General features: G+C 43.2%; 2 protein-coding genes across 3 annotated transcripts in view; both read left to right on the forward strand.

The window, feature by feature from the left end:
* ppp1r21 (protein phosphatase 1, regulatory subunit 21) overlaps positions 1 to 12,742 on the forward strand; it is a 17,118-nt gene extending 4,376 nt beyond the window's left edge. Inside the window, exons 5-22 of the mRNA XM_048206068.1 lie at positions 310 to 474; positions 807 to 865; positions 994 to 1,088; positions 1,281 to 1,333; positions 1,413 to 1,562; positions 1,851 to 1,952; positions 2,032 to 2,120; positions 3,924 to 4,060; positions 4,137 to 4,229; positions 4,309 to 4,436; positions 4,517 to 4,663; positions 5,402 to 5,494; positions 5,569 to 5,790; positions 6,101 to 6,136; positions 6,301 to 6,417; positions 7,817 to 7,915; positions 7,996 to 8,124; positions 12,053 to 12,742. Coding sequence (XP_048062025.1) covers positions 310 to 474; positions 807 to 865; positions 994 to 1,088; positions 1,281 to 1,333; positions 1,413 to 1,562; positions 1,851 to 1,952; positions 2,032 to 2,120; positions 3,924 to 4,060; positions 4,137 to 4,229; positions 4,309 to 4,436; positions 4,517 to 4,663; positions 5,402 to 5,494; positions 5,569 to 5,790; positions 6,101 to 6,136; positions 6,301 to 6,417; positions 7,817 to 7,915; positions 7,996 to 8,124; positions 12,053 to 12,082 — 1,944 coding nt within the window. The 3' untranslated portion in view covers positions 12,083 to 12,742. The remainder of the gene's footprint in view (positions 1 to 309; positions 475 to 806; positions 866 to 993; positions 1,089 to 1,280; positions 1,334 to 1,412; positions 1,563 to 1,850; positions 1,953 to 2,031; positions 2,121 to 3,923; positions 4,061 to 4,136; positions 4,230 to 4,308; positions 4,437 to 4,516; positions 4,664 to 5,401; positions 5,495 to 5,568; positions 5,791 to 6,100; positions 6,137 to 6,300; positions 6,418 to 7,816; positions 7,916 to 7,995; positions 8,125 to 12,052) is intronic.
* A 313-nt stretch (positions 12,743 to 13,055) lies between these two features.
* On the forward strand, positions 13,056 to 21,749 carry LOC125277585 (stonin-1). 2 transcript variants are annotated; one of them, XM_048206070.1, is made up of 6 exons: positions 13,087 to 13,193; positions 13,271 to 13,383; positions 13,475 to 13,576; positions 17,876 to 19,750; positions 20,753 to 20,955; positions 21,064 to 21,749. In XM_048206070.1, exons 4-6 carry the CDS (start codon positions 17,905 to 17,907, stop codon positions 21,127 to 21,129), a joined length of 2,115 nt encoding a protein of 704 aa, XP_048062027.1. In that variant the 5' UTR covers positions 13,087 to 13,193; positions 13,271 to 13,383; positions 13,475 to 13,576; positions 17,876 to 17,904; the 3' UTR covers positions 21,130 to 21,749. The 2 variants fall into 2 exon arrangements, with proteins under 2 accessions (XP_048062028.1, XP_048062027.1); XM_048206071.1 differs by lacking the exon at positions 13,271 to 13,383 and having other exon boundaries at positions 13,056 to 13,193; positions 13,444 to 13,576.
* The last annotated feature ends 1,724 nt before the right edge of the window (positions 21,750 to 23,473 follow it).

A 23,473-nucleotide genomic window follows, 5' to 3' on the forward strand; every position in this document is an offset into this window, starting at 1 on the left:
AATAATCAATAAAAAAATGTTGTAAAAAAATAAAAACGGCATTAATTAGCGCCCTCTTATGGTACACACATCATTGTTTGCTTTTTCAATGGCAGGCATGCACAGAATAGGTTCCCTTCTGCAGGAAGTGTTGTGTAAATCTCATCAGTGCTCGCTCCTCTCCTGTTCTCCATGTTCACAGTATCACTGAGAATCATGCTGCAGATGTTCATCCAGTATAACCACACATGAACACACAGATTCTCAGGCACAGCGGTGGAAGTTCAGCTCTGTTTAGTGAGTGTTTGTGTGGTGTGATGATGTTTTCAGTTCTATGAAGCAGACGAGCAGTTCCGTCGACAGGAAGCTCAGCTGAGGTCGCGACTGGATCAGCTGGAGAAGGAGTCCGAGCAGCATCAGGCTGTAGTAGATGCTCTGACCAGCAAATACACCGACACCATCGAGAAACTGCAGAGCGACAAAGCTCGCCTAGAGGTCAGAGACGTTTGAGGACAGTCTTGTGTGTTCATTAGGGATGGGCGTGAGTGCTCGAGGTCATGACGGCAAAATGTGTTTAAAACGCAGTGTTCCTGTGATCTCTGTAGGCTGCGCTCACTGTCTGGACGGTAATGACGCTCACTGCCGCATGAAGCACATGTTCGGCCAAACACATGGACATGTTTTTAAGATTTTTAACTCGACAGCTGTCTTAACCCAGCGCTCATCACCGTCTGATGAGTACTCGAGTACTGAAACTGCTCATCCCTAGTGCTCCTCATGTGACGGATGTTGTGTGTGATGCTTGTCTAATGATGGTGTCGTGTCAGGTGAAGGCTCAGACGCTGGAGAGAGAAGCCAAGGACTGTCGAGTCAGAACCGAGGAGTGGTAAATATGCGCACACACACGGATACATATTGCTTTATAACTGACATTGATTTCATCTATTGGAAAGTGTTTTAGCTGATGTATTTAGTGTGTGTTTGTGTGTGTGTGTGTGTGTGTGTGTGTGTCAGTCAGCAGCAGCTGAGGAAGTATCAGACTGAAGTGAGCAGTCAGTTAAAGCACAGCAGCAGTGTGATCCAGGAGAAAGTGCCCTTCAACGACACCCGTGAGTAACACACTCTCTCACACACACACTCTCTCACACACACACACACACACACACACACACACACACACACACACACACACACACACACACACACACACACACACACACACTCACTCACACACACTCATGTGAAGTACACTCAAGTTTTCTCTCATGTGTGTAACTGAGTGAATCTGGTCTTTCCTGAAGAGTTGAGCGACTACAACAGTCTGAACGTTCCTCTGCACAACAGAAGGCATCAGGTGAGTGACTGTACCGTCATCAGGTGACCGTCAGGTGACTGACAGAGCAGCGCTAACTTCCTGTTCCTGCCGTGCGCAGCTGAAGGCTCGTGACGTGGCGGCTCAGGCTCTGGGCTTCGTGCAGAATCTGGTGTCGGCCCTGCTGAACTTTCACTCCTACACCGAACAGAGAGTCCACATCTACCCGCTCGACTCGTCCATCGAAGCCATCTCACCCGTCAACCAGAAGGTACGAACACATGACCTCATCTGTTGAATTAATAATAAAAACAAAACAAATTTCTCATTTTAAGCGATAGTTAAGCTCACAGGGATTAAAGTTCTCCGTCAAACAGACTGCAGAGAGGTCATGTGTGAGATCAGTGCAGATCTGGGTCGCAAATGAATGGGCATGGGGCAAAAATGACACCAGAATGCACCTGCACAATTATTAACATATGTAAAATAAAACTTTCGTTTAACCTCCTGTCATCTAAACTCTGCTGTATTGTGTGATCTGATCTGATCTTCTCTGCAGTTCTCTCAGTATCTGCACGAGAACGCGTCGTACCTGCGTCCGCTGGAGGAGGATTTGCTGCAGTTACACCAGAGCATCACGGAGGATGCCATCACTGTCCTGGTGAGAGACGCACATCACTGTCATCGGCCGTCACGTGTGTTTGACGTGACCGTTCTCATGTTGTGTTTTACATCTGAAGGAAACTCTGGCCAAGCTGCAGGACTTCTCCAGATCCTTCTCCGCCTACAGCAGCTTCCTGCAGAAGATCCTGCCCTACCAGCTCAAGAGGTGTGCGCTCGCCGCGTCACGCTGACGGTTCAGTGTTGATGGGAATGAGTGAACCTGATGTGTGACCAGAGGCTCAGCTTGACAAACACAGTTTATCCCATCGGTCTTTCCTTTAAAATATTCACAAAAAACAGTTTTGCTCATTTACCAGCTTCACTCATGTAAATACATTTATAAACATTCTTACAAACATTTAGAAACTTTATCTGTTTGAATTCTGCAGACATCCTGGCTGTGATGTTGGCTGCTTAAGGAGAAAAATTAATGACAAATGACTTCAAAACAAATAAGCATGTGAATCACACCCAGTGAACACAAAACTTTGCAATTGCATTAATTCCTCTTCAGTCAAAAATGTCAGAAACATTTTACGTTTTAAAACATTACATTTTTGTGCTTCATCAGAATGGGATGACACTTGGTGACTTTTGTCGCATTAACTATGTGAACACACAGAAATCATGGACATGATTCATGTTAATGGGTCGAAAAAAAAAGGTCACACTTGGCTCCTTTGCCGTCAAAAATGACTGCCATAGGAAATGAATGGGAAATACTAAAAAATATTTAGTAACTTGGTGGTACAAACTACAATTCAGCCACTGTGCAGAAATAAAGTGCACAGCAATGAAGGGGTGCAAAATAGACACATAAACCCTCACACACACACACACACACACACATATATATATATATATATATATATATATATATATATATATATATATATATATATATATATATATATATATATATATATATATATGAACTAGCGTGACTATAACACAGAGGAAGTTTATGCAACAAAAACAAAAATGTGTGAAACAAAAATCAATAATTCAGCCACAAAGCAGTGAAAATACAAACATCAAGGAAGAGGTTACATAAGTGCAAAACAGACACACACAACACACCATTATACACACAAATGAACTCGCGTAGCTGTAACAATATGGTAAAATTGAGCCAAAACTCAAATAAGAGGATGAAATCAGATCAGATCCAGATTTATTAAGCTGTAATAAAACATACCTGTTCATTTTTGTTATATTTTTATCGAAATTTGATGTGTGTAATAAAACGCCCTCCTCTGTGTTCAGGTTTGACTGTAGTAAAATTAATGCAAAAACCGACACTTCAAATCAACATTTCAAACCAAAAAAAATCTAAACCTTGACAAAAAGTAGTCTTTGAGAATGTCTAAGTATAAATCCAAATGCAAAATTTAATAAAAATTTGTGTCTAAAAACCACTAGAGAATTTATAAGCCACTTTATATAGAGCTCTATAGGAATCTAGTGGTTACACCATGGCATTGCAAAAGTTTTTCTTTTTTCACTCTCTCCAAATGGCACTAATCTACCTTTAAATAAAAATGGATTTTAAATGCCTTGTCTCTATTTTAACATGGAATACTGTTTTAATTAAGAAATATATTAGAAAAAGTGTATTTTAAATGGGGGAAAATAGCTAACAAAAATTTTATTAATATCGCATAATATCATAAAATACCCTGAAAATTAAAAATAATAATCAAAAAATATTATTGAACAAAAATATATTACAGTGGTTTTCCTTAAGAAAAAAAAGTTACATTTCAATGCTCTGTCACTTTTGACTGCGGAGGAGCCGAGTGTGACCCCTAAATAAAGAGGACCAACAGTGCTAGTTTTTTATTTTTTAGCATTTTCAGGGCTTGTATTTCCATTTGAAAATATGAAACATTACAATTCAAGCAATGTTAACGCAATGCCTTTTTTTAAATGGTGTGTGTGTGTGTGTGTGTGTGTGTGTGTTGTGCAGTCTAGAGGAGGAGTGTGACGCTTCTCTCTGCACGGCAGCGCTGACCGCCAGAAACCACCAGTTACAGAACGACATGAAGAAACTGACGGCCGTCTTCCACAAACTGAAGTCTTACGTCGCTCTGTTAGCCGTGCCCAGTGAGTATCAGGTCACGTGACACGCGTGTGCCGTCACGTGTCCGCGTTGAGGGCTTACTGATGTTTTCCGCCGCAGGTGTTCGTTCAGATGCCATGTGTCAGAGCAGCGCTACCGCCGTCTTCACCCAGATGAGCGCGAGCCTGCACGGCCTGCACGACGTCAGCACAGGTGCGAGATCCGATCAGATTCAGAGCGCTCGATAAGAGACCGGTCCGTCTGTAAGTCTTGTGCTGTCTCCTCTGAGCAGAGCTGTCGAAGCACTACAGTCAGAAGGTTTCTCTGGAGCAGGATCTGCCCACGGCCACGCAGAAGTTCCGCACCACCAACGAGTGTCTGCTGTCGTCGCTGGCGTCGCTCACCAACGGCTGCAGCAAGGTCTTCACCGCACCACTGCTCTCACGTCTCTGCGCGCCTCCGTCCTGCTCTTCGTTCACTGTGATTTGTGTTTCACACAGATGGCCACGTTTTTCAGCAACAACCTGGATTTCTTCGCGTCGTGTCCCGGTTACGGTCCGCGAGGAGGCGCCGTGAACCCGCTGCAGGCCGACAGCATGATCGAGAACAAGAGGCGTGCCGCCACATACATGAGCGCCATCAGAAAGGTCACAGTCTTGATTATTGAACAGACAGAAATACAAAAGTCCTTTGAAATAGAGGTCTGTGCTCCTGCGGGACAAGCTTTGAATCGGGAGGGGAAGCAGGGAAGAAATGACTCCCGCAAAGTGGCAAGATAGAAGTACATAATAGCAAGATTTCAGGCACAGAATAGCCATGCATTGGTCATCTGTTGAAACAGAAAGGGATGGATATTCGTGTTTTCCTCTATGCTGTGACACTCTGAGGTTTCCCTGCGGATTTGTGGCAGAAAATTAAAGCTCAGTGGTTTAACGCTTGAAAGCAAAGAAATTAAGACATAAATGTTAGTATTGTAATGTTACTGTTGTTCTGTAAGGTATAATAATAATAATAATATTAATAATTATTCTTGCTATTAATAATAATAACGATAATAATATTAATATTTCTATTAATAATAGTGTATATACTGTATTATAAATTATTGCAATAGTAAGATATGTATTAAAATAAAAATATTGTTAATAATAGTGATCACATGCCTGATTGCAGCAGCCCAGTCTAGAAGTGGAGAGGTCCTTAAGAAGGAGTTGAGGAGTAGTCGATCTTGATCACGTGATGCTTCTGCCGTGACTGATAGATACTCACAGATTGTTCTGTTTTCTGTAACAGCCTCTTGTGGCCTTTTGTGTTATTTGACGGTCACTTCACAAATAAATGCCCAGTTCAGTCCCATGACTGCTGGTGTTTTCTTGTGTTTTCAGGTCAGACCAGAATCCGTGTCGTACAGAGAAGCTTTAGCAAACCGCCACATCCTGACGAGCTCCACCGAGAGTCGAGAGGGACTCATGCAGCAGGTACCTGAGCCCGTCCGTCTGTTCTGTCCGTCCGTTGTCTCCGGTCTGTCTCTGACGGTGCGTGTGGTCGGCAGGTTGTCCAGAGTCAGGAGAAGATCTCTCGTCTGGAGCAGGAGAAGGAGCACTGGCTGCTGGAGGCTCAGCTGGGTCAGGTGCGTCTGCAGAAGGAGAGTCAGCGCATCGCTCAGCTGGAGGCTCAGATCGCCGCCGGAGCTCCAGAGGAACAACACAGCGCCGCTGACGGCTCCGATGCTGCGCGCGCTGACAGTCCAGAGCCCGTCCAGGACTCCAGCCTGGTGAGTGACGTCATGCTGGAATCTGCCCAATCGAACACACCCGACTCGGGTCGTTAGTCAGCAGGTGTTTGACACACAGTCACATGTGCAATGACTGATTGTGTGTAGTTACAGGCAAACAGTTGCTTTAGCATACAGAACTGTAAAGAATAATGACTACATGAACATCAACACTTTTCTTTTCCACAAGTTTCCATATAGTAGGTTTGTCAAAACTCTGTATCAGATATAGTATTATTGGGTGTAAAATAAAAGTATTATTGAATATTTTGGTGCCGCTGTAATATTTTTATCATGTCTCTATTATCAGGTCGGCATTTTAACCATCACATCCTGCAGCGAGAGCGTACGTATTCATGTTTTATTTTCTTAAATAACCTTATCTGCATATTCAGATTCAAACACAATATAGTATATCATGAATATGAAATCTATCCAGTCTATTTGAAACGGTGCTCGTGTCATGTAGATGATGATGATGATGATGATGATGATGTTTGTGTGCCGCAGGCTGCAGATCAGGAGTCTCGTGAGCATCTGATCAAAACTCATTACATGAGCCGTGTGTCAGATCTGACCTCTCAACTGCAGATGTGTGACAGTAAAGCCGTCCACTTCCACGCTGAGGTCAGTAGTCAACTCCTTCAGCTCATGCTGGGAACCGCTGCTCCGACGGGATCCATACAAGCACAGGCATTCCTCTACAAACATTTAAACGTGAACTCAGACACGCACAGTTGCTCTGCCATCGATCCGTGGATGATGCTTAAAGCTGATGTGTGTTTTCTGTGCGGTTAGCGTCACCAAATACAATGGCAAAAATAATGCCTCTGTCTGCAGGTCATCATCAAACTGATGTTCTGTCAGGGCAGAAAAACAGTCAACCGACGAATGGATAAATTATAGTCTCTATACTATGAAAAATAGCTATCAGCTTTAAATTCTGGACCGAGGTCTGTTTAATTACACTCCTGCAGTCTTCTGATGAAAGTGGAAGCATCGACCGCTGCGCTAGTTCAGATTGGCCTGCTGTGAATCAGGTGTTTGCTTTAAAAGCATGAATATTTCAACCTGCGCCACAGAAATGGCTTCTCTATCGCCATCTGTGGCTGATCCATGAAACTGCATGTCACTTTCGGAGTAGTGCTCATGGTTACCTGTACGCTGACAGTAAAAGCTTCTAATTAAGCGTACAGGAGTAAAGATGTCATGCAAGCAAATAGGCATCAGATCTGCCACTGTGGTTTTGGCACCGACTAACAGTAGATGATTACAGTGAGATCAACAAACGTTGCTGTTTACAGACGTGACGTATCTAATGACGTGAGCCTGGAATTCACCACAAAATCCTGACAAGAAACCTGACCGCTTTACGATGTAAATTAATATTGTAAGCTTGCTGTAGGTAAAGCATCAAGACAAAAAAATTGTACAGCTTCACAAATACAAATCTGAGCACCTTTTACATCAGTGTACGTGACTGAAACATGCTATATATGACAACATTTGATGATGATACGAGTAATCCTTGGGAGAAACCAGGCTCAGTCGCTCAAATCTCCTCTGGCCAACAAACGAACATGGTGTGATTATGATTCAGGCTTTTGAATCACAGGGTTTGTGGATTGGTATCATTCAGAATATTTCATCCAGTTCCTTCTGCTTGAAGATTGGGATACATCACGTCAGCATGTGGTGCAGCAGTGACTCGAGCATCAAGACATTTAAGAGATTTAATGTTAATTGTTCTGTTGAGAGATTTAAATGTCAGTCAGTTTTGTTCTAAGCAAGTGTAAGCGATTCTCAAAAACCTTAAATGAAGATACAAAACCCTGTTGTAAGTGAAAATATCTGGTTGCCAGCAGTAGTGATTAAAGTGTTCACTGCATGTTCACATCTGCTGAATGACCCGTGACCAGATGTTTGCTTGTGCACCGAAGAGTTACGAAGACATTTAAATACATGCTCCTTTTTTTAAGAAGAATATAAGCGATCATTACATTGTGTGACATTGTTTCTCTTTCAGTGCCGAGCTGTTGCCAAACGTCTCGCCATCGCAGAAAAATCACGCGAGACTATGACGGAGGAACTGAAGCTGGCTAATCAGAACATCACTCGCCTACAGGTACTAACAGACATGCTCCGCTAGATCAGCCTTCTGAAGTCTTTAGATGTGGTGACATGTTCTTCTGTTGTGTCTACCAGGATGAGCTCAGCACCACGAAGAGGAGCTACGAAGATCAGCTGAGCATGATGAGCGACCACCTGTGCAGCATGAACGACACGCTCAGCAAGCAGCGCGACGAGATCGATACGCTCAAGCTCGCCTCGAAGGTCAGACAGCTCACGCTTCAGCTAGCTGTAACATACTAACCCGACACGAGTCTGATCAACGCTAACCCGACGCCGAGTCTGACCAACACTGAGACTGATCAACGCTTACCCGACGCCGAGACTGATCAACGCTAACCCGACGCCGAGTCTGATCAACGCTAACCCGACGCCGAGTCTGATCAACGCTAACCCGATGCCGAGACTGATCAACGCTAACCCGACGCCGAGTCTGATCAACGCTAACCCGATGCCGAGACTGATCAACGCTAACCCGACGCCGAGTCTGATCAACGCTAACCCGATGCCGAGACTGATCAACGCTAACCCGACGCCGAGTCTGATCAACGCTAACCCGACGCCGAGTCTGATCAACGCTAACCCGACACGAGTCCGATCAACGCTAACCCGACACGAGTCCGATCAACGCTAACCCGATGCCGAGACTGATCAACGCTAACCCGATGCTGAGACTGATCAACGCTAACCCGACGCCGAGTCTGATCAACGCTAACCCGACACGAGTCCGATCAACGCTAACCCGACACGAGTCTGATCAACGCTAACCCGATGCTGAGACTGATCAACGCTAACCCGATGCTGAGACTGATCAACGCTAACCCGACACGAGTCTGATCAACGCTAACCCGACGCCGAGTCTGATCAACGCTAACCCGACGGCGAGTCTGATCAACGCTAACCCGACGCGAGTCTGATCAACGCTAACCCGATGCTGAGACCGATCAACGCTAACCTGACACGAGTCTGATCAACGCTAACCCGATGCTGAGACTGATCAACGCTAACCCGACGCCGAGACTGATCAACGCTAACCCGACGGCGAGTCTGATCAACGCTAACCCGATGCTGAGACCGATCAACGCTAACCCGACACGAGTCTGATCAACGCTAACCCGATGCTGAGACCGATCAACGCTAACCCGATGCTGAGTCTGATCAACGCTAACCCGACGCCGAGTCTGATCAACGCTAACCCGACACGAGTCTGATCAACGCTAACCCGACGGCGAGTCTGATCAACGCTAACCCGACGCCGAGTCTGATCAACGCTAACCCGATGCTGAGACCGATCAACGCTAACCCGACACGAGTCTGATCAACGCTAACCCGATGCTGAGACTGATCAACGCTAACCCGATGCTGAGACCGATCAACGCTAACCCGACACGAGTCTGATCAACGCTAACCCGATGCTGAGACTGATCAACGCTAACCCGACACGAGTCTGATCAACGCTAACCCGACGCCGAGACTGATCAACGCTAACCCGACACGAGTCTGATCAACGCTAACCCGATGCTGAGACCGATCAACGCTAACCCGACACGAGTCTGATCAACGCTAACCCGATGCTGAGACTGATCAACGCTAACCCGACACGAGTCTGATCAACGCTAACCCGATGCTGAGACTGATCAACGCTAACCCGACGCCGAGACTGATCAACGCTAACCCGACGGCGAGTCTGATCAACGCTAACCCGACGCCGAGACTGATCAACGCTAACCCGACGGCGAGTCTGATCAACGCTAACCCGATGCTGAGACCGATCAACGCTAACCCGATGCTGAGTCTGATCAACGCTAACCCGACGCCGAGTCTGATCAACGCTAACCCGACACGAGTCTGATCAACGCTAACCCGACGGCGAGTCTGATCAACGCTAACCCGACGGCGAGTCTGATCAACGCTAACCCGATGCTGAGACCGATCAACGCTAACCCGACACGAGTCTGATCAACGCTAACCCGATGCTGAGACCGATCAACGCTAACCCGACTCGAGTCTGATCAACGCTAACCCGATGCTGAGACTGATCAACGCTAACCCGACACGAGTCTGATCAACGCTAACCCGATGCTGAGACTGATCAACGCTAACCTGACACGAGTCTGATCAACGCTAACCCGATGCTGAGACTGATCAACGCTAACCCGACACGAGTCTGATCAACGCTAACCCGACACGAGACTGATCAACGCTAACCCGATGCTGAGACTGATCAACGCTAACCCGACGGCGAGTCTGATCAACGCTAACCCGATGCTGAGACCGATCAACGCTAACCCGACACGAGTCTGATCAACGCTAACCCGACACGAGACTGATCAACGCTAACCCGATGCTGAGACTGATCAACGCTAACCCGACACGAGTCTGATCAACGCTAACCCGATGCTGAGACTGATCAACGCTAACCTGACACGAGTCTGATCAACGCTAACCCGATGCTGAGACCGATCAACGCTAACCCGACACGAGTCTGATCAACGCTAACCCGATGCTGAGACCGATCAACGCTAACCCGACACGAGTCTGATCAACGCTAACCCGATGCTGAGACTGATCAACGCTAACCCGACACGAGTCTGATCAACGCTAACCCGATGCTGAGACTGATCAACGCTAACCTGACACGAGTCTGATCAACGCTAACCCGATGCTGAGACCGATCAACGCTAACCCGACACGAGTCTGATCAACGCTAACCCGATGCTGAGACTGATCAACGCTAACCCGACGGCGAGTCTGATCAACGCTAACCCGATGCTGAGACTGATCAACGCTAACCCGACGGCGAGTCTGATCAACGCTAACCCGATGCTGAGACTGATCAACGCTAACCCGACGGCGAGTCTGATCAACGCTAACCCGATGCTGAGACCGATCAACGCTAACCCGACACGAGTCTGATCAACGCTAACCCGACACGAGTCTGATCAACGCTAACCCGATGCTGAGACTGATCAACGCTAACCCGACGGCGAGTCTGATCAACGCTAACCCGATGCTGAGACTGATCAACGCTAACCCGACGCGCGAGTCTGATCAACGCTAACCCGATGCTGAGACCGATCAACGCTAACCCGACACGAGTCTGATCAACGCTAACCCGACACGAGACTGATCAACGCTAACCCGATGCTGAGACTGATCAACGCTAACCCGACACGAGTCTGATCAACGCTAACCCGATGCTGAGACTGATCAACGCTAACCTGACACGAGTCTGATCAACGCTAACCCGATGCTGAGACCGATCAACGCTAACCCGACACGAGTCTGATCAACGCTAACCCGACACGAGACTGATCAACGCTAACCCGATGCCGAGACTGATCAACGCTAACCCGACGGCGAGTCTGATCAACGCTAACCCGATGCTGAGACCGATCAACGCTAATCCGACACGAGCCTCATTTATCAATCTAACATAGAAACGAGCACAGATCCAAGTGCAGAAGTCATCTTACGATCCTACGTGTGATCATCAAATATCCATATGCTGCCAATCCTGTCGTACGAACGATCATACGTTGATAAATGTGGCAGCTGAAAACAATCGTCATTTAAATAACAGCCCTAAACATTCACGGTTTAAAAGCCTCACCCCTAGAGTTTACGGCACGGGGAAATGTAACCCGGCCAAGAAGAGGAAGTAATCTCATGAAGGAGAAATTGATCTTACTCCAAAAACACTCGTTAACCTTGTAATTGCAAACATTTACGCTAATTTATATGTGTATTAAATACCAGTAAATAAAACGAAGCATTTTTACAGACATTATAAACACTATAGCCTAGGCTATATTCCCCTCACTCCACAACAAATCCTTTAAATTAAACGGTATTCAGAACAGAACAAGAATGAAAAATAAGTAGCTATGATAAAATAAAACACAAATTAGGCTATAGTGGCATTCGTTATAAAAAACAAACGTCAAGCCAAAATGAATTTATTTACAGCCATTGGGCTCATCGCTCTCATTCGCCAAGATGTTTCCATATTTGTCATATATAGAAAAACTACAATACATTAGAGTGTCACAGTTTTTGTCTTTTGGTAATTTAAGTGAAATATATTTTGTGTAAATATGAGCTAATTAAAACAAAAATTATACTCTTGCAGGGAAACTCAAAGAAGAACAAGGGCCGATAACGGACAGACATCACAGCGACGGGCTGAACACGCCTGTGTTTGACACCAAACCAGTGACATGTGACAGGAAGCAGCGCTGAAGAACATACGGCTGCTGCAGCCTGCGACCGCGCCTCTTTATATTAGTGTGTGTGTGTGTGTGTGTGTGTGTGTGTGTGTGTGTGTGTGTGTGTGTGTGTACGTGCGTGTAATTACAGCGTGTATTTTGTTTCCTCACACAGGCGGTGTTTGTTAGAGAAATCACAGACTGCCACACACACACACACACACACACACACACACACACAGAAGAGTGTGTGATTGATTACGTGAAGATGTCATCATGATAAACTCCTCACCGACATAATGATGAAATCATCTGGAGAAAAGGGTTCTTGTGAATAAACACATTGAACCGACACTGATTTCTGCTTTCTTTCCTCAAGAAATAAACCACAGTGATTTTTTTTATGCACTAAATATATTTCTTGTCTCAAGTTCATGAATCATGATGTCATATCACCATTAGCTGTGAAGTCGAATATGATGTGAATATATCAGCTCAGAGCCCTGATGAGTGTACTGATCCTCTCATATAGTCTCATTTCTCTTTATATGGATCTGTTTAATAGCACAATGTACTGGATTCAACCAATCAAGTAAATAAAGGTATAAACTAAACCATTTTGCATTCACTTTTTCATTTCAGTATTCATTTCATCTAAACAGAGGGAAAAAAAGGAAAAAGTTTTTTAGGAGCTGAAGTTCTTCCCGTTCTCCAAATTACTACTCCTACTACGGCGAGGGATGAGCTCATGAATACTAATTAGCTCATGAATACTAATGAGCTCATTCTGACGTTGCTGTTAAACTACATTAGATGAATATTGACACGATGCTGAAGGCGTATCTCTTGAATATTAATTAGAATGTTGTGACGTAGATTGGTCGCCTTCCAATGGCGACCACATGCCTAATGAATATTAAAGTAGGTCCTTCATCGTAGTAGAATAGCGGAATCCGCTTCCCGTTCGGGATGTTTTGGCTGGAATCGCGTCTGCTCCAGTTATTTCTGTTTCTGCCATTTTGAGAAAATATCGTCTGCTCTGGATCATTCATCTAAAATCATGAGGTGACAAAATATTCCAAACAAACACAAACATCCGCTGTTTCCTCTCGTTCTCCAGTTGTTTGTCGTTGTTTTATTAGTTACAAAGTTGCTGCGAACAAAGAAACAGCGAATCGCAGCAAAAGTGTCGAATCAGAGTTAAAGGATTCATATTTCAAGTCAAGAGTTTGAAGACGGTTATTGTTGAGAGACGGTGAGATTGAGCGAGTTCTTTGTTCATAAATGATCTTCTCTGTCCTGTGGTTGATTTCAGTTCGAGAGTTTGATGTTGAATTCTTCTGCAGAACATCAGAGAAGTGAAGATCAGAGCAGTGAAGTTCATCAGCTGCATCATCTCGTCAGATCATCAGATGATGGCAGGATTCCTGAACTGAGGCAACTTTAGGGTAAGTAATTAAACAGTATAATTATTATTCAGTCATCAGAGGGTCGGAGAACTGAAGTGTGGCATCATGAAGAAGAAGATCCTGCAGTTTCAGCACCACTTTTCTAGGACCCTAGTTTTTATTATTGTTTATATTATTTTATAGCACTTAGTATTCAGTTATGCTTTGGTTTATTCAAAACCAGAAATTATTGACTGTTAATTATTTTAATGTAACTAATTTATTCTCTTAACCCAAACCGCATAAGCATTGTTAAACTTCTTGAAATATTGAGCCTAATTTGTTTCTGGGGTCAGTTGTTCAAAAAGTTTAATCTGGATCAGAATGATCTGGATTTGGAAATCCCATGTTTTGCTATCCCGGATCAGGTCAATCTTACTTTTGTGCTGGTTATTCAAAGCAAAATTGGATTGGATCACCCTGATCCCAGATGCACACTTTTCAGATTGCCCAATCTGGATTACTCGAGCTCTACGGAGCCCCTCAAGGGACATAATGATGGGGGGAAACGCTTTTGCGTTCTCTCAGAAAAATTCTGCGTAGCGTTCACCTGTGAAACTTCTGACTGGTTCATCTCTTATGATTGTGCTTACAAACAGTGATAAAAAACACTTTGAATCAAATATAATATTTTTGTTTGATATTTCCAGATGTTTGGGGATTATTTTATTGCACCAAAATCTCTTTTTTTCTTCACAGCAGGTTATTGAAGGCTAAATATGAATAATGTCTACTTCTAATTTATTACTTTAACAGTTAAACCAATGAAGAGCAAAATAAAAAAATATGTGTATGTATATTACACGATAAAATATTTTGACCAGTTTTAAAGTTTTATTACATTTTCGTTCCTGAAATCCACCCTTCTGATGGGATCAGTATAATCCAGATTTTTTTGGATCAAAGGAATCCCAATCTTACTAAAAGGTTTTGAACAACACGAACTGATGATTTAATCCAGATCAAAACCAAGATCAAGTTTGGATTTTCAAGATTTGATCCAATCCGATCAGATTACTTTTGAACAACTGAGCCCAAGTTTTAAATGTTTTTTTCTTATAAAGAAAGACTTAAATTTTTCAGTGCTAAAGTATGTTATTTTCTGTGTATGTGAGAGACTTCCATTTCATTTCATTTCATTTGTGGCGCAATCACAAACACGATGGTCCTGGGAGAATGCAGCCTCTGGTATTGCAGGATTATACTATTGGAAGAAGAGATCTGATTGAACATCAGCTCAGAAGGTGCTTTAAGAGTCGGCACTGAACAAAAGAAGCATGGCGCGGTTCTTCTCGTCATCTGTTTCCGTGGGTTTGGCGCTCTGTTAAGAATGTCTTTCTGGATAAGCATATGAGTTGATCTATATCTGAATAAACACCAGCTTTGTGTTTCCTGATAGAGACAGATGAATGAGTTTTTGTACTTTTATGCAAAACTAAATGTTTAGTAAATATAGTATGAATATATAATTGAATATATGTACTGGTAAATAAGAATGAAATAAAATAAAGCAAGTAAAATCAAACCAAAATAAACTCTAAGACGGACCAGATGAATAATCAACATTCGTCTCATATGGACGCTCGATCACGATTGACCCTTCGGCGTATGATTTTCCATTTAAACAGCCTCAGTAATTGTATTTATTTTACATGTTTGAGCGTATATAACCCAAGCTGGACCCTAAACCAACCCCTTTATATATTATATAATATAAAACACAGGATACAACAGGAAGATACGACTACAGTCGCAGTTTATTAAAAACGTTCAAATATTCCAAGTGTTCTGAGGCCAAACGACTGATTTGTGTGAGGAACAGACTCAAACGAGATCAGCCGCCATCCGCCGTCATGTGATTTCCAAACATTAAGATCCACTCTGTTCTTCACATGAAGATGTGCTATGGCTTCAGAAGACAACACGAGATGCTTGTAATACTTTTATACTGTTTCTTTGGTCGGTTTTTGCAATAAATCCCTGTGACTGACCGTTAATTTGCCTGTTATGTTTTATATTGTTGAGAAGTGAGATGAGAATAAAATACATTAATTAGAGTAAAATAAACATTGCTTTATGTTATAATAGTGCTTTAGCCTTATTTATATACATTACCGGTCAAAAGTTTGGAAACATTACTTTTTCTGTTGTTCAAAGAGTCTCTTGTGCTCACCAAAGCTGCTTTTATTTGATCAAAAATACAGTAAAAACTGTGAAATATTATTACAATGTAAATCAGCTGTTTTCTATGTGAATATATAGAAAAGTGTAATTTATTCCTGTGATCAAAGCTGAATTTTCAGCATCATTACTCCAGTCTTCAGTGTCACATGATCCTTCAGAAATCATTCTGATATGATGATTTGATGCTCAGGAAACATTTCAGATTATCATCATCTTCGGCTATGTAGTATTTGTAGTGCACGAGTCCATACTGCTCTACACGAGCCTGAAGTGTGTCAGTGTGAGCCGTTAGTGTTCAGTACTGCAGGATTAACTACAGAAACGAGAACATGTGAACGTGTGAAGAGTCTAACCATGCGTCACTGTATCATCCACGCGTGTGTGAATGTGCTGTAGGACGGAGGGTTGGTGTTTTCTGTGTTTATCCGTTTGTCCCAGAGGAATGTGGGGAATTCTGTCATGCTCGAGGAATCTAGGAAACTGCTGGAGCCGTTCAATGAGACTCACACTGTTGCTTTTCTAATGTCAGCCTGCTGACTTCAATACTTCTGTCCTACACCTTCCCATCCCATAACAGTGTTTACAGACTCACTCTGTGTCTCATTGTGCAGTCTTATGCAATCTTTCGTACTCGTGGACATCGTCATCCACATCTGAAGTTCAGTTCAGTGGTGTTCCAGAGAGCAGGTTAACTTGCCTCACATGAACCCTGAACTCTCGGTTATTAACCCAGATCCTGCTGATCGGTTCTCTGTTCTGGAGACGCAGTCTGGAGTTCAGTCAACCCAGAGTTTGAAACTCATTTTTACGGTGAAAACACCATATTTCTACTGTCGTCTTCTTTTGTTTAGTGCTGGTTTACATTCTTAGTGCATAGCGCCACCTTCTGGACAGTTGAGTACTTTTTTCTCTCTTTTTCTTCATGCCATACTTCAGTGATGTGGAACTAGATGTTTTTAATTACTGTGAACTAGAATTATCTCATTTTAAACTAAACACCATACATTTACAAAAATATTTACTTGCTCTGATCATCAGTTACATTGTGCTCATACTGTAAACCAAAGAAGAACTCTTTATTATTGTAAAGCAGCTTAGAAGCAAAACAGTATTGCATAAAGCGCAATATAACTAAACTTGACTTGACTTGCCAAATGACACTATGTACCTCATTTGAAAGTGAAAAGTGAAAGTGACGTGAAGGCCAAGTAATTTCTCTGCATTTAACGCATCCAGGTTAGTGCACACACAGTAGAGCTCTACATGATCCCAGACGAGGAATAAGAGTCTGATCTAGAGAAACCATCGGACATTTTCTAAAAGAAATGAAAAATTATATACTTTTTAACCACAAATGCTCATCTTGCACTGCTCTGTGATGCTCCACGCATGACGTAATCATGTTGGAAAGATCACGCGTGATGTAGGCGGAAGCACCACAGTAGACTGAAAAACATCTAATTTTCTCCTTCAACTTCAAAATCGTCCGACATCGTTGTTTTACCTTTTTTTTGTAAAGAGCGTTTGACTCAGTCTTTGTAAACACTGGATCGATACTTCCACCTACGTCACGCGTGATCTTTCCAACATGATTACGTCATGCGTGGAGCATCACAGAGCAGTGCAAGACGAGCATTTGTGCTTAAAAAGTATATAATGTTTATTTTTTAGAAAATGGCCGATGGTTTCTCTAGATGAGACTCTTATTCCTCGTCTGGGATCATGTAGAGCTCTTTGAAGCTGCACTGAAACTGACATTTGGACCTTCAACCCGTTGAACCCCAGTGAAGTCCACTATATGGAGAAAAATCCTTCAAAAACCTTCATCAACCTTTTCGAAAGAAAGACATGAACATCTTGGATGACATAAATTTTCATACTAAAGTGAATTAATCCTTAAGTCTTTAAGGTCAATCAGTAGATTAACATCACTCACTGAGGAGGTCAATGTGAGAATCCTTTATGTCCGTGTGTGTGTGTGTGTGTGTGTGTGTTCAGGATGAAACAACACAGTCAGAACAATGTGACGCTATTAGCAAAACCAGTCAAGCTGGTTTGAAACTCTTTCAAATGTATAAGTACCTAATTCGTGTATGTCTATGGATATTTCTGCAGAAGACTGAACACACAAGAAGAGTAAAGCAATGTGCTCCACCAATCACCCAGCCAACTGGGTTACATTTGATGATGAAGGGACGACCTTCTCCTCTCCCCAGAAATCACTGCGCTCTTCTACATCAAACTCGGGTTCAATACCTCGGCCCAACGGTTTGAAACTTGTTCTCCCATCCTTGGGGAGTGAATCATGGAGCTTCAGCTCTGCCATCGAATCCCCTTCATTTGATTTTAGCCTTAACGGGAGTTCACGTGTGCCAAGCAACACTCCTATGCACACTCCGGTGGGGGCGACTCCAACAGGACTGTCTCCCTCGCATTATGGACCTCAGGAGCAGCCGGACTTCTCCAGCTGTATGATCAACTTCTCTCAAAGAGACTCCATGAAAACAACTGAAGACTCTAGTTCCTGCAAAGCATCCCAAGATGAGCCAGGCCACTTCAACCCCTTCTGGGGGGAAGCCGATCATAAACGAGCGTCCTGGACCTCATCGTCAGACTCAGACTCTGGACCCAGTTTGCCCCGTTTCTTCATCCGGACCAAGGATGGTAACGAGCCACCCCCAGACCACCTTCAATACTCCTACTCCTACATATGCCATAAACTAGAACAGCTGAGAACAGAGGAGAACCAACTGGATGGTGGTGATGTGAAAGTGGAAAGAGAGAATCGACCCTCAGGCTCAGGCGCTGTGAAAGATAAAACGATGAAGCAAACTCCGTCCTCCTTCATTCCACAGGGATTGTTCCTCAGTCAGAGGAGGCACGGTTGGTCGCTGATGCTTCGAATCCCAGAGAAGAAGCACCGCATGTCGTCCCGCCGGTGGGGACCCGTATACCTGCGGCTGCTGCCCGGAGCCCTGCTGCAGCTGTTTTATGAGAAGGGCTTGGAGAAACCCTTCAAAGAGTTTCAGCTGCACGCGAACTGCGGCCTCTCAGGTCCAAAGCTAGAGAGTTATGGTGAACCACGCAAGATTGTCACATTGAAGGTGGAGAATGTGTCGTATGTTGAGAGGAAGCGCTATCACCCCAAGCATGAGGTGACGCACGAGCCGGAAGTGGAGCAGCTGTTGAAGTTCGGCACCACAGAATATGGAGACTTGGAGGACCTGCTAGTGTCGATAGAAGAAGAGCTAATGCGCCTACCAGTGCCGCTCCAACAACACAAACACTATGAAGAACAGGAGCTGTCCTTGCAGATATCCGACCGCATCTGGATGCGGCAAGATAAGGACGGAGCCGTCCTTGAGCGCACGGCCGTCACACGGATTCATTGTTTAGCATTCTTGAATGGGACAGCGGAGTGCTTCCTGGCACTGAATGACCTCGGACTTCTCAGACAAGATCCTGTGTACGGTTCTGATGAGGACGATGAGGTCTGGATGGAAATTGCAGACTACAGTTTCCATCGTTGTGTCAAAGAGGCAGAGTTTTTGGACAAACGGCTGATTAAGTTCTGCCCTCCGGATGCCTGTCGAGTGGAGCTCGTGCGCTACAGGACGGCGTCGCTCTGCTGCGGGGAGCTGCCGCTCTCGGTTAAAGCTCTGCTGACTGTGCAAGGCGCCTGTGTCGAGCTCCAGGTCTTCCTCAATGTCCTGTTGGAGTTTCCTACACCTAGAGGAAGTTCAGAGATGTTTTGTGAAAATGTTGTCGTTCGAGTGCCATTCCCAGGCGACTGGGTCAAAGTGCCGAGCAGCACGTCTCTGCTGCGACAGAGGTCTCTCAAGGCTCGCATGAACAGAAACGCGTGCCTGGGCTCGGCACATGTGGAGGAGTCTGAGTCTGTGATGCACATGACTGTCGGTACAGTCAAATATGAGAATGTGCATCGAGCCATTGTGTGGAGAATTGACCGGCTCCCACCGAAGAATGTGGGTAAGAAAACAGAACACAACTCCTTCAATTTGTATATCAATGGTGGATATAAATTTACATTGTATACACAATACATCATAAATTTATATCAGTGAGGTAGCTACACAATGTCATGTTGTAAATTAGACAACATTAGGGTTCGTTCTTCGTACCTCGCTTAATACATCTGAGATGATTTGACAGATGCCAGATCTTCTAATCGTGATAACTGAACTTTGGCTAATTTAGTTCTTAAAAACAAATTTGCGGATTGGATTAAAATATCTGGATTAAATTATCTGTGATTACTGTACATACTTGTGTTCCTTGATAAGGGCAGATGTGTCGATACTCAAAACCACGATCAGCAATTCAGCGATTGGCTGACGTCAAGACAGCAACATAGTGACATCATATAATTAAAAAAGACACCTGACGAAAAACTTGACAAATTTCTGGACCTTTTTATAAGAAAGCAACCAAAACTACATAAAAGTTATAATAGATCAGTTAAACAGAGTGTAATTGCAAATAGCGTCCCTTGTTGGCAAACGCTTTTACACTAACAATGTCTGGTTGGGCCACTCAAGTTTTACAAAAGACACCCAGAATTCACCGTCTTCAGTGGCGCAGCAGTCGTCAGTAAGGCTCGCAGACCTGGCTTTTAATGCGATGTTTGTCGTTGTTGTTTTAGTATATGCCTACTAACTCAATGTCATTGCCGTAGAAACCAATGCAGATATTCCGGAAAATGAAATGCAGCGTGGACACACAAATCAGAACAGTTGCGATACACAGTTTGTACATCAATAATTTTAGATCAGATTCCAATCGGATACACAAATAATCAGATTTGGACCGACAGTGTGACGACAGTTCCAGTGGGATCTGCTCGTGATATCTGATATGTCATGATATATCATTAATATTTTGTACTGCTAGTAACACGTAGTTCTGGTCATCTCAGTTGAGCCTCAGTAACCGAACGGGTTTATTCTGTTATTTTTCACATTCATCTGCAAGCTGTGGACCAGCCTCAATCGTTTGCGTGTAAGCTGGAGCTGGCCTCAGATCAGGAGATTCCCGCCAGCTGGCTGCCGTCCATCAGCGTGGAGTGTGAGGTGGCAGATGTGGTCGCGTCCCACACCCGAGTGAAGTCGCTGGGCACCGAATGTGACGTCCAGCCTCAGAAACACCTGAGCAGCAGGGCATACTATCATTGCCAGGTGATGTACCTGTAAAATTACTTCATATTGGCCACTGCTACAGTGCTTAAACTGGCTCTTTTTACAAAAATATTAAAACATTTATTATGTATCTTTTCTCATCTCCAGGTGGAAATAGAAAAGAAGTTGATTGAGGCGGAGCCGCAGAAGCAGTCGAGCTGCGCGACACAGTGACGTGAGGAACCGGCCTGATCCATCACAGCACAGAATCGAGCCTGAGGAGGAGCTCTGTTGGGTTTAGCTTGAGTCTTTACTGGCCTTTTCACACTCCAGTATGCCATCTGTGACATCTGGTAGAATTAGGTAAACAAATGTTTATTAACCATGAGAATATATATATACGTATATGTTCAGAATATTTTAATATCTATAATGGTCCTATCCAACATGTTATAGTATTACTGCACTTTACAATTCTGAACCCATTTTATATATAAATATATATGTGTGTGACTGTTAAAACAATACGGGAACACAGATACATACAGATGATATGCACTTGTCTGACAAATGTTTGCAAAAACATACATTTACTCCTGAATAAGAGTGCTGAGACTTTCACATTCGTGTGCCCGCAAGAAACTTTGGCAAAAGTAAAAACTTGAGCAAAAGGTGCACATGAAAGTCTAAGGGATTTTTTACTGCAAAAGTCACTTTAGGCCTCTGCAGTTTATTATTTCCTAACTGGTTATTTCATACGCCTATGCATTCACCGTTATTTATGTGGTTTTATAAAATGATATTGTCTTAAGAAAAGTGTGCATAATAAAGAAGAAACCGTTTCTGTAAACTAAGATATGTGTCTGCTTGAAAGGATGAGAAAACTCAGTTATTTTCTCAGCTGATCTCTGTTGTCGTTCCTTCTACAGATATTCAGCCTAATGTTTCCACTTCACCATAATCTCTTCTCTCTCTTACACCGACAGAAAGTACCATGGTATTTTTAAACATGGTGACTCCATGCTTGGACATGTGTCATGATGAGTGTTATTCAGTGCTATGGTAATCTGATCTTTCCTCTCATCGCCCTCTGACACTGTAAAAATATTCACTTCATTTTTTTATATTAATTGAATATGATTTTACTTTACTCTGACATTAATATTTATATACCATCTGTAGAACAGTGATGGCAAACTGACAGTAATACCATAATATTGAATAATTATTTCTGTAGTATTTATAGTACATTTTTTAAGCGATTAGACAAAAACCTTTGACTGCGTCATACTGGAGGGAAAATAACTGACTGTTTTCTTAAATCTGATCTTCAGTCTGTTCGAACTGTAGGTTTGCCAGTGGGCGGAGCTTGACGTCCAGCTCTCCTGAAGGTCCAATCACACTCTATCCTTAAACCTAATTAGGTCAAGCTCCGCCCCTTTGGCTCGGCGGTGAGCCGCACTTGTAGATGTTGGCAGTTTTATTTAACTCAACTATTGATTAAAAATAAGTATATGGCTGGCTTAAAATGAACCCAAAATAGCTTGGAAATTAAAAATCAGACATATAATTACTAGAGGAAACAATAATCAAAAGGCGAACATTTCAAGCAATACAGTAATTTTTTAAATAAAACTACGCAGCAGGTTGGGCCAACTTTTAACCCAACCATTGGGTTTGTCCATTTTCAACACAACTTGGGTAGTTTTAACCCAGCATTTTTCACTGTGTAGTTATTGTAGCTTTAGGTGAAGGAAGTGGACCCACGGAAGAGCAGTGGCTGATGGGAATGTGTTGGGCAGTTCAGAAGAGGACAGTCCAGTTGATCATTTAAAATGGTTTTTGACTGGAAATGTTTGACATGGTCATTTATTCCCTAAACCTTCCCTTGAAGACACACATTCACCACCTGAATCACAGTGCCTGAGGAGAAACTGTCTCTGATCACATGACCTCGTTTCTGTGAATCTCTGCATCTGACCATTCAGACTGAGACACGTCAACAAAAACATGATTTAAAAAAAAAAGAAGAAAAAGTTTATATATTTTTTTTCTTGTTCAGAAAAACCAGTGCAAACATAGCTAGAGATCTCCTTCAGTTTGTCTTTATTTTGGATTCTGTGAAAGATGGACACTAAATTTAATTTCTAACACCTCAACATGACTTTAACATTTACTACAATAATAAAAAACGAAGCTCTTATTTATAATCTTTTTATTTCCATCTCAAACTAGAAGCACAGTGTTTCAGCAGGTGTCTCGATGATGGTCTTGTTGTTTCACTGGGTTCGGCCCATTAAAGGATGGACAAACTGAGGCTAATAATAGAGTAACTACAACTGAGATGTTTCTTTCTACTGTAATATTGTGTAAAGGCACATGATTAACAACTATTATAACTATAACCATGAAGAACGATATTGTTGACATGTTTGAAGTAAGAATGCGCTCTTTTGCTCTACTTCTAATCGTGTCACATGCAAGTTTCATAAACGTTTTGCTTCAGAATTAACCTTTGGTGCAAAGACTCGCAGAAAGGTTTTTTCACTCTGGATGATGATGATTTAATCTGCAGCGG

The sequence above is a fragment of the Megalobrama amblycephala genome, linkage group LG10, assembly GCF_018812025.1.
Source record: "Megalobrama amblycephala isolate DHTTF-2021 linkage group LG10, ASM1881202v1, whole genome shotgun sequence".
Lineage (NCBI taxonomy): Eukaryota > Metazoa > Chordata > Actinopteri > Cypriniformes > Xenocyprididae > Megalobrama > Megalobrama amblycephala.

Coding starts and splice junctions, on each gene's coding strand:
- LOC125277585 (XM_048206071.1), top strand. CDS start 17,905: ATGTGCTCCACCAATCACCCAGCCAACTGGGTTACATTTGATGATGAA. Junction 19,751..20,752: donor GCTCCCACCGAAGAATGTGG/GTAAGAAAACAG, acceptor TTCATCTGCAAG/CTGTGGACCAGCCTCAATCG. Junction 20,956..21,063: donor GGGCATACTATCATTGCCAG/GTGATGTACCTG, acceptor TCTCATCTCCAG/GTGGAAATAGAAAAGAAGTT.